Source organism: Cryptotermes secundus, unplaced genomic scaffold, assembly GCF_002891405.2.
Source record: "Cryptotermes secundus unplaced genomic scaffold, Csec_1.0 scaffold2401, whole genome shotgun sequence".
Classification (NCBI taxonomy): Eukaryota; Metazoa; Arthropoda; class Insecta; order Blattodea; family Kalotermitidae; genus Cryptotermes; species Cryptotermes secundus.
The window spans coordinates 29088-40289 of record NW_019725447.1 but is presented as its reverse complement, the minus strand read 5'-3'; the positions used below and the strand labels follow the sequence as shown (position 1 = coordinate 40289).

The 11202-nt window shown below is 44.0% G+C and overlaps 2 protein-coding genes across 2 annotated transcripts; both read left to right on the top strand.

Annotated features, from left to right (window-relative positions):
• The first annotated feature begins 1981 nt into the window (after positions 1–1981).
• Positions 1982–2617, top strand: LOC111863453. The gene has a single exon (XM_023849800.1). The coding sequence runs from the start codon at positions 1982–1984 to the stop codon at positions 2615–2617; it is 636 nt and encodes a 211-aa protein (XP_023705568.1).
• A 1456-nt stretch (positions 2618–4073) lies between these two features.
• Positions 4074–4889, top strand: LOC111863452. Its single transcript, XM_023849799.1, has one exon. The coding sequence runs from the start codon at positions 4074–4076 to the stop codon at positions 4887–4889; it is 816 nt and encodes a 271-aa protein (XP_023705567.1).
• The last annotated feature ends 6313 nt before the right edge of the window (positions 4890–11202 follow it).

The window sequence follows — 11202 nt, the reverse complement described above, 5'->3', positions numbered from 1 at the left end:
GAAAGGGTTAAGAGGAACGTGCAAGGGAGCGAAATAACATTACGCCTTTCGCCAATACAGTTAACTAGTTCACAGGAGAGACTTCCCTTGACGATTATGAACATTACAAGGGACGCGTCGAGGAAGCGTTAGAACGTATGTTGCGACTGGACGACTCCATCCACGACCTCCTCGCGGATGATGAATACGACACAGACGTGGCGATTTGTGAAGAATATATCGACACTGCCAAGCGCCCGATCCAGAAGGCAGTGCGAGGGATCGATGAGGCTTTCTGCGGCAACGGCCGATTTAACAACCAGTGAGACCTCCGCTGCGGCTGTTCCCACCCAATCGTTTGTTCATTCGGTCAAATTACCTCCCATCAAGTTAGAGCCGTTCTCAGGAGACGTGGAAAGCCGGTCACGCTTCTGGGAACAATTCGAGTCATCCATTGATAAGGACCCATCCTCTTAGCTGTTAACAAACACGTATTTCTCCAAGGCTATTTTGAGGGAGAGCCGAAGCTGTTGGTGGAGGGCATCTCTGTTTCAGCATCAACATATAAGGACACCAAGAAGATTCTTCGCGAACGGTATGGGGACCGGAACCGCATAATACAGGCCCACCTAGACTACCTACAAGACGTCACGCCGATTACGACCGCGTCCCCCGAAGCTCTCAATACTACGTTCATAGAGTGTAACAGACGTATCCAGGCCCTCCAGGCGATAGGGGAAGACGTTAACGCCTACGGTAGAGTACTGGCGCCAAAAATACTTCGCGCATTCCCTGACGATGTATGCAGGAGATGGATCGTTCACGTGAAGAGGGAACAGCTCTCTGAGGGTGATATCATAAAATTAATGGAGTTTCTGAGCGTTGAAGTAGAGGGAGCCATAACTACCCAGAAAATTCGCGGCGAGAGTTCGAGCGTGTCTGACCCCACTCCAGCGGCGGCGACCTTCCATATCAGCTCGAACACCCAGAAGAATATTCGAAGAATTAAATAACCTACAGAGCCCTTCTGCGTCTTTTGCGAGAGCCGCCGCCACTGGGCCCAAGACTGCTATACTGTCACTGATACTCGCAGCCGCACAGAGAAGCCGAAGGCCGCAAACCGCTGCTTTGCCTCAATCGAGGCCACAATGCCCGCACTTGTAGCAAGAAAGGAAGAGCATTGTGCACGATTTGCAAGAGGAGTCACCACAGATCCATATGCAACAGCACGGAACGCAATACTGCCCGACCACCCATCTCAGTCGGCAATGTAGGAGTTGCCTCTTCTGATTTTACCTATCTGCAGACCGCACGTGTCTGGATTAGGGGCCCACAGGTATAAGCAAACTTACTAGATGCGTACTGGATGGCGGCAGTCAATCCAGCTTCATCACTAACTCAATAATAGAGGACCTGAAGTTAGAAACAATAGAAAGTCGACAGCTAGCAGTCAGCGCCTTGGAGATGCCATCTGTTCTTTCAAATCGATGTAGACTCGTCCGATTGGATCTAAAGGGTATCTGGACTAACTCTACAACACCCCTCACTGCGTTTGAGAGTGCTCACGCCTTCTCAGCTCACCCGACTGTACCGCATGAAGTCGACGTTTTGGGACGCACACGCAAAATGCAACTCGCCGACCCGAAGGACGAAAACGACGATCTTCCTACCTAGATTCTCATCGGAGGTGACCATTACTGGAAGATAGTCAAAATGATACGCCAGTACGACTGTCGCAATCACTAGTACTGATCCCGTCCAAGCTGGGTTGGGTACTCAGTGGAAATCGATCTTGGATCGCCGTCAGCTCGGTAGTCGTTAACTACATTGAGTCGGGCCACTACGTCCCTCATTCAGATGATGATTTCGACGCCTATGGGATTTGGATGTCATCGGAATCTCGCCAGACCAAGACCGATATTTAGGTGCATAGGACACTGCCATCCTCTAGCGATTCCACAACTCCCACCGCATTGAAGACAAGCGAAGAGTAGTTTCTCTTATGAGAAAGGGGAATATAACCCTACCGACCAATCGCCAAAATGCAGAAAAACGATTTCAGACACTGCAGAAGAGACTTGACAGAGATGCAGGTCTGCAGGAAGTTTATTACTCTCAGATGCTAGATTATGTAAGAAAGGGTCATGTGGAAATCGCCGAGCCTATACAAGACTCTAAGGAGAGTTATTATCTGCCACACCATCTGGTAAAGAAGGAAAGGCGTGGGAATATCAAGTGGAGGATCGTGTTTGATGGGCCCTCGCGTGAAAAATACGCGCCCTCGCTCAATGACGCTCTGGACATTGGACCAAACCTTCTTCCAGAAACCTTGTCCATTCTTCTGAGATTCAGGCTATACCCTTCAGCGTTTATTGGTGATGTCAGCCAGGCATTTTTACAGCTTGTCCTAGATCAAGATGACAGGGACTTAACAAGATTCCTTTGGTACCGAGTGGTTGGTGACGATGAACACGGTTACGAAACTACAAGCGACATAACAACTTACCGTTTCAAAAGGCTTCCTTTTGGGCTGACTTGCAGTCCTTTTCTGCTTGCCGCTACACTGCGAGAACTTGCTGATCGTTACAAGCAGACATTTCCATGCTGCATCCCTTATGGTCAACAGCACATATGTTGACGACTTCGCCGCAGGTGCAGAAAACGAAGTTGAGGCAATCGCACTGTACTACAAGCTTACATCCCTTATGAGACAAATTCGACTCCCTATGGCAAAATGGGCCTCAAATTCCGCGCAGTTAAAAACAGTTTGGACTGCTGAGGGACAGAGATTCGACGCAGAAACCCAAGTATTGGCCGTCAATTGGAATTCAGAAACCGATATATTCTCCATCGATCATGAGGTCATTACAAACAAGGTAACGAAGGGACCCACCACAAAAAGGAACTTGCTGAAAGCCGCGGCCATACTTTACGATCCCCTTGGCCTAGCATCACCTGTTTCCATCATTGGGAAAAGATTATTCCAGGTTACATGGTGTCGAGTGATGGGCTGGGATGAACTCCTACCACAAGACCTTGGACTATAATGGCACACGTGGGTAGCGACACTACCATCCTTATCAAGCATACACATTCCCCGTTGTGTACACACTTCGGAAGATGGCGATTCTCACATCCATGTCTTATGCGATGCCTCCGAACGGGCATATGGTGCGGCACTGTACATCAGAACGGAGGGTAAGAGCCGCGTCAGGGTCCAGCTGGTCTGCAGCAGAAACAGACTTGCGCCTGTAAAGAAGGTGACCTTACCACGACTGGAGCTCCTCGCAGCACTGATAGGTGCCAGGCTGCTACGCTATTACTGTTGGGAGACGGGGTTTCACAGTCAAGCAGCAACTCTTTGGACTGACTCCATGGTGACATTAGGCTGGATACGTGAAGACCCAAACCGCTGGAGAACCTTCGTATGCAAAAGGGTTACGGAAATACAAACGTACACGACGCCTTCGCAATGGAGACACTGCCCTGGAGAAAGGAATCCAGCTGATCATCTTTCGAGGGGCATCACAGCAGATCGACTGAAGTCTTTGGATAAATGGTGACATGGACATTCATGGCTATCTCTTCCTCCGCGAGAATGGCCCAAGAACCTTCCCACTTCAAGCAGCCTGCTGCCAGATGAAAAGCGCCCGCGGACTCAAACAGTTCTTCTTTTGGGAATTCATTCTTCATTGATATATGCTACCAGATTCAGTTCCCACTGGAAGTTGATACGCACGATCGCTTGGATCTTTCGTTTCAAGCAATCACTACTCCATCAAGAGAGACTTCGAGGCGAACTGACTGTGGCGGGACTCCCGGCGGCTCGTGCCTACTGGATTCAGACTGTACCAGAGGAATTCTTCGCTGTCGAGCTTTATGCACTTCGGAACAACACACCACTACCGGAAGAGTCCAAAATCGCTTGTTTCAACACATTCTTAGACTCTGGACTCATTCATCTCGGCGGACGGCTACACTTTGCACCGCTAACGAGAGAGCAGTGTCACCCACTTCTACTCAATGGGCAACATCACTTCACGAAATTGCTAATACAACAGACACACATTCGCCTACATCATCTCGGACTTCGCATGGTGTTGTCAGAGCTGAGAGATGAATTTTGGATCCTGAGAGCCCGACAGACGATAAAAAAGGCACTACACCACTGCCTGCCCTGCAAAATTTCGAAAAACACCCGAGGCCAAGAAATTGAAGCACCACTGCCAGCCGATCGTCTCAAACCCACTAAGCCCTTCACCGTCACCGGTGTTGATTTCGCAGGTCCCCTCTATGTCAAGGTGGGGAGCCTGACACAGAAAGCTTACATCGTACTCTTCACCTGCGCAACAACCAGAGCTCTGCATCTTGAGCTTGCCTCGGATATGGGTACCGACAAGTTTCTAATGGCCTTTAGAAGGTTCTCCGGAAGAAGAGGAATCCCACAAACCATATACTTTGACAACGTGAGGACGTTCCACGCTGCTAGCAAGGAGTTGGCAGAGCTCAGTCAGGTTTTTGCCGACCAACGAACAAGCCAGCACTTCGCCCACAACGGAATCTCGTGGAAATTCATCGCATCACGGGCGGCTTGGTGGGGAGGCTGGTGGGAACAAATGGTGGGAACAGTAAAACGTTGCCTAAGAAAGGTGTTGGGTAAAAGCCAAATCAATGAAGAAGCCCTTGGAACACTGTTAATGGAAGTAGAAGCCACCATAAATTCTAGACCAATCGTTCAAGACGACTCCGATGTGCTGGCGCCAACTCACTTTCTGAATGGTGAACGCTTGACAGCATTGCCCACCGGTCTGGAGCCCACCACCCGAGACAACCTCAGAAAAGAAGACAGACTTAGGGAGGAAATCCAGGAAGACTTCCTAAAGACCCTGACTACTACAATAAGGAAGTGAAAAAATTAAAATTAAAGGTCAGAAAAGCATATAATAGAAGAAAATTAGGGCAGCAGTATCGAGAGGAACTGAAGCGATTATCCAAGCAGTTGTTATTAGCCAAGCAAAATGCGCAGGAGATATTTTTAAGGACTGTATTAAAAAATGAAGGTAACTGCTGGACTGAGTTCTATAAGTATGTAAAAAGACGCAAAGGAAATAGGGAAAATATTCCTGCAATCAAAGATGTTAATGGACGACTCGTTACTGATTCGATAGAAAAGGCTAACTTCCTCAACTTATATTATTCTTCCGTATTCAGCAGTGAGCGTAGCATCCCACAAATACAGCACGATATCTCAGGGGAACCCTTCGCAGTTAGTACGAAAATTATTAGGAAAAGGTTAGCAACGATAGGTAAGAACAAATCAGTAGGGCCAGACAGCATTTCTGGTGAAATTCTAAAACTGGGTGGGGAAGCCATGATTCCATACCTGGCGCGATTACTGGATGTGACAATTAATAATGCCGCTATTCCAGGTGATTGGAAACAGGCCATAGTGGTTCCTCTTTACAAGGGAGGTGATCGATCGCTGGTCTCCAATTATAGACCCGTCAGTTTAACCTCAGTAGTGTGCAAGCAAACGGAACACGTTATAGCATCGTACCGGAGGAAAATATGGGATAAAAATAATTGGTTATTTGAGGTTCAGCATGGCTTCAGGCCGGGATATTCATGTGAAAGTCAAATAATCACGGTCTACCAAGACATTGCAGACTCACTGGATAACGGAAGTAGGATAGACACAATTGTAATAGATTTTTCGAAGGCCTTCGATTTAGTTTCTTTCATGATCGTCTGCTTACGAAAATTTCGGCCTCAGGAGTGGACTCAAGGATAGTTATATGGATAAGGGAATTCCTTTTGGGCCGTACGCAGAGAGTCAGAGTAGGAGGGCAACTATCGGAGGAAGTCAGAACAACGTCAGGAGTACCGCAAGGAAGTGTGCTGGGCCCACTACTGTTCCTCGCCTACGTCAATGATATTTGGAGAAATATTGAGTCAACTATTAGGCTATTCGCGGATGACTGTATAATATATAGGAAAATTAAAAATAATAATGATAAGGAAAAGTTGCAGATAGTTCTGAACAGACTTGGGAAATGGGCGGTTGGAAATGGGCGGTTGAAAATGAGATAAAAATTAATCCAACTAAAAGTAAGGCAGTTTGTTTCACGGGGGCTCGAGTAACGGAGCCACTATATTATTCGTTAGGGGGCACAGTAATCCCAGAAGCGAGCAACTGTAAATATCTGGGAATAATTTTACGCAGCGACCTAAGCTGGTCTGATCAAGTTAATTACACTGTGAAAAGAGCCTGGAAGGCACTTCATTTTACAATGCGTATTCTAAAAAAGGGAAATAGCAAAACTAAAAGTCTAGCATACACATCTTTAGTGCGTCCGATTCTGGAATATGGGGCGGCGTGCTGGGATCCTTACAGGGAGGGACAGATAAATGCGTTAGACCGGGTGCAAAAGAAAGCGGCTAAATTTGCACACCATAGGAACGAATCGAACTGGGAAACCTTGACAGAACGCAGAAAGATAGCTCGCATATGTGCTCTCTTCAAACATACATGGGAGAACTGGCTTGGAAGGCTATAGGTGACAGATTAGAAACACCATGCTATCTGAGCGGGGGTGATCATGGCAAGAAAATTAGGAGTAGAAAGCAACGGACAGATATCGGGAAATACTCCTTTGTAAATAGGACCATACAGCTCTGGAACCAACTGCCTGCAGATGCTTTAGGTACTCTGTCCTGTAAACCAAGCAATTTTAGGCAAAGGATTAGGAAAGTGATAAATGAGGCGAAGTGAAGTTGGGGTGGAAATAATTAAAAAGAAAAAAATTGCAGTGAAGTGAAGTGAAGTGAAGTGAAGTAAATGACATTACGCATCCATGACTGTTTCTTTCCTTTTGTTTGTGTTTTGTATTTTTTTCTTCTCTCTCTCTCTCTGTAATTGTTGTATTTGTTGCAGTTGTTTGTATTTCTCTGTAATTGTTGTAGTTGTTAATCGTATTGTAGTCATTGTATTCATTGTGGTAGGATGTCCTTATTGTTGTGTTTTGTGTATTGTACTTTATTTGAACGTGTTGTCACTTAGTGTAATGTGTGTTACTTGTCTGTTGTGTCCAATTGTGTACTACTGCCACCGGGCTAAAACCAAATTACAGTATAATAAATAATATATATAATAAAGCTGTGGCAGAAGGAGTATCTCGAACTGCGAAGTTATCACCAGGTGCTGCACCCTAAGGGAAGATCTATGGAATATCGTGTAGGAGATATCGTTTTACTTCAGGACGATCTACGACCACGGCACATGTGGCAGAAGGCTCGAATCCACGAAACGCGACCTGGCCGGGACGGAAATGTGCGGACAGTCATCCTCCGGACAGCCAACTGTGCCAACGTCAGCCGATCTGTGCAGCTGGTCATCCCACTGGAGATCGTCCAGGGTGGGGAGGATGTGGAGGACTGACGTCTCTTAACTACAACTGCACCACCATCGCATTTCTTCCTCTATGTAATATGTTCCTCTCCTAACTTTCAACCTCTATGGAAAAGAGAGAGAGAATATATATGGCTACTGTGTGAATAGTGCTGTTTTACTTGCTCCCACACTGGTGTTTGTCAAGCGCTTTAAGTGCAGCTTGGCTGTCCGATAGAATGTAGATGTTCCTATTTCTATAGTTACTATCTAAATTCTCCATAATACATGCTTTAATGGCATATACTTCTGCCTGGAATACTATCATGTACTGCACTGCACACCAGCTCCAGTGCCCTTATTTGTCTTGGAACCATCTGTATACCAGATCAGTCCCCCTTTTATATCGGGCCGAAACCTGTCTTCCCATTCACTCCTGTCAGGAAATCTGACCGTGAAAGGTTTTGAATATACATATCTCAGTATCATTTTATCAGACCCCATTTGTAATATTGGTTCTTTTTCCATGTCCTGAGTCATGTATGCATGGCCAAAACCATCAGATTTAGGTTTCCATTGTCCACTGCAATGGAGACGGTAAATTCCTGCCCTGTCCTCTTCATCCAACTGTACATGCAGTGGGGCAAATCCAAGGAGTATCTCTATTGCAGCTGTTGGAGATGTTCAAAACGCTCCTGTGATACCTACGCAAGCCAACCTTTCCAATTTGCTAAGTTCTCTCTTGCTTGTCTTAAATTTAACTCTGGGCCACCAAACTGTGGCACCATAAGTAATTATGGGTCTCACAACCGCAGTGTATATCCAATGTATAACATGTGGCTGCAGTCCCCAAGTTTTACCAAACATGCTTCTGCATGTCCAAAAAGCCTTATAGGCTTTTTTAATGACTTTGTCCAGCTGCTTTTTCCATGTCAGTCCCTTGTCCAATTCTAGACCAAAGTACTTGACATCGCTGGAGAGCTGGATTGTCTTATTGAAGAGAGTCGGTTCCTTAAGACCCTTTATATTTCCTTTCCTAGTAAACGGCATAATTACCGTCTTATTGGGATTGATGGAAAGACCTATTCTTTCACACCATCGTTGGACCGTGTACAGAGCTGTCTGGAGGCGCTCTGATACGGTCGAAAGGAATTTTCCATTTATGAGGATTGCTATATCATCAGCATATCCTACTGTATAATACCCATCATCATTAAGTCCCCACAGGAGTTCGTCAACGACCAGACCCCACAGCAGAGGCGAAAGTACGCCCCCCTGCGGATATCCCCTAGATGCGGACACCCCCAGGGTTTCTCCTGATAATGCAGCAGCTATGGTTCTGCTTTCCAGCATAGCATTGATCTATCTGCATATTGCAGGCTCTATGCCATGCCTTCCAGCAGCCTGCTTTATTACATCAAATGAGGTTCTATCAAAAGCTCCCTCTATATCAAGGAACTCTCCTAAGGCAATATCCTTGTGTTCAATTGCACTTTCTATGCGTGTTACCACATTGTGTAGTGCACTTTCGGTAAATATACCTGTTTGGTAGGCATGTTGGTTTCGGTGTAGAGGATGTGTCCTCAATACCCATCCCTGTTATGCCTATCCACTAGTTTCTCCATCGTTTTCAAAAGGAAAGATGACAGACTGATAGGACGATAAGCCTTAGCCTCGGTATAATCAAGTTTCCCGGGCTTTGGAATAAACGTCACCTTAACCTGCCTCCAAGCTGTTTATGTAGGGTTAAACATTTCGGTAAAATTATCATTCAGTTGCAAATTTAGTTTGCTGATTTCGTAGATGTGAAATCTTTCATATGTATCCAAGGTTCGGCCTTTCTTGCCGATATATATAGAACTTCTAATGTTTTGCCTATCATACTATATTCATGTGTGGTGTCCAATATATGTTGAGCAAATCTGGAGCTTTGTCTGTTATTTCTTATGTCTCATGTGTTCTTTGAATCTGACTTTAAAGTTACGTTGGTCTGTCCTATATATTTTAATGGACAGTTGGCACATTGTAGTTGGTGAACCCCAGTAAGATTATATAAATCATTTTTGTCATCATTTATTTTCAACAGATGTTTTATATTGTTTTTTGTTTTATATGAGATACCAACTTCAGTATTCATGAAAAGTTTAGTAATAAATCTGATTTCATGGCCGAAATAGGTGAAGGTGGTCCATTTATTTGTCTGCATAATATTTTTTGTAGATGGTTTTTGTGTTAGTTGTATGGTATTTTGTGGGTAGTTATTATTTAGAATAGTTCTAACAATGTTTTCTTCTGTGTTTTTATGTTATGTGAAAGGGGATATTGATGCAATCGATTAATGAGAAGGTTTGTAGCTGCTCTTTTGTGTTCAAATGGGTGACATGAATCATTGTGGATGATTAGATCAGTAGTTGTTGGTTTTTGATAGAGTCCTAGTTGTAGGTTCTCGTGTGTTTATTCAATGGATAATTCTAAGAAACTGATGTTATTATTTATTTCTTTTTCTATTGTAAATTTGATACTAGGGTGAATATTATTGAATTCATGCAACGTATTTTGAGTGTTAGTTATATGGGAATTATAATTGATTAAAATATTTTCAACGTATCTGTAATAATAATATTTGGTGTTTCGTCCAAATATCAATGATAGTTGTATTTCCGAAGTATTGTATAAATACCTCGGCAAGAATTGCTGAAGTTGGTGCTCCCATGGCAAGACCTTCATTTTGTTTAAACCATTTGCCATTATGTTCAATATAATTTTGTTCTAACATTATCTTTAGCAGGTTATTAATTTCAATTTTTGTTTCATGTGAAATATTTTGATTCTTAGCTATAATATTTCCAACTTTATTGTAAAGTTCCTTTGTAGTGATATTGGTATACATATTTTCGATATCAAAAGAACACATTTGTAAATTGTTATTTATTTCAATGAGTTGTAATTAGTGTACTAGTGTTTTTCACATTAAAAGCATTAGGTAGTTGTAATGTATTTGCTAATATTGTGCCTAGTTGTTTAGCTAGATTATATGCAGGGCAGTTTGTCCAATTGACTATTGGTCGTATTGGTTGTCCGAGTTTATGCAATTTAATAGTGCGCAGGGATTCGTATTTATAACTTTTGATTTAATATAGCATGGTTAGCTTGAACACTGATTACTTATCATTCGATCCACGTAGAAGTGACAATATATAATTGAGGGTAATGTATCAGCATCTGCCTGGAAGGACCAAAGAAAACCACAAAAAAACCTTTGTGGGAGCATCCCCACAGCGTCTGGCTGACAACCGTCACCCCTTTCAGAAAGTGCCAAACAGGCAGCTGTGAGTCAGAGTCAGAGTCAGAGTCACGTAGCAACTGACGGTCAGTCAGTCTGTCTGTCTTGGTGTCGAGCCCCAGCTGGGGCTCATGACCACATATTTCTTTTGAATGAAAGTTACTGTCTTGTCTATGTGTAGCGCCCTCTCTGACGAGAGGTCGGGTCTGTCATTTGTTAGTCAGCCTGTAGTAATTAGTCCATTGTCTGTGTTTACACATATTTACAATACACACTTATTTCTTATATAAATGTACAATATATACACGACCTCTGTCAGTCCAGGCTAGGTACAGCAGATTATGCCCTTTTATATATATATAAATATATATCCTAGTAGTATTAGCTACCACGGCAGTCTAGTCACTTGAACGGTGGTATGCCTGACCGCCGCCAAGTTTAAGCCTCTTATACTTTCTGTGTCGGGCTTCGCCTTGTCCGATGTTGCGAACATTCTCATTATCATGATTTTGTATGACTTCTGCTTGTTGCCTGCATAATTTTGTTATGTAAT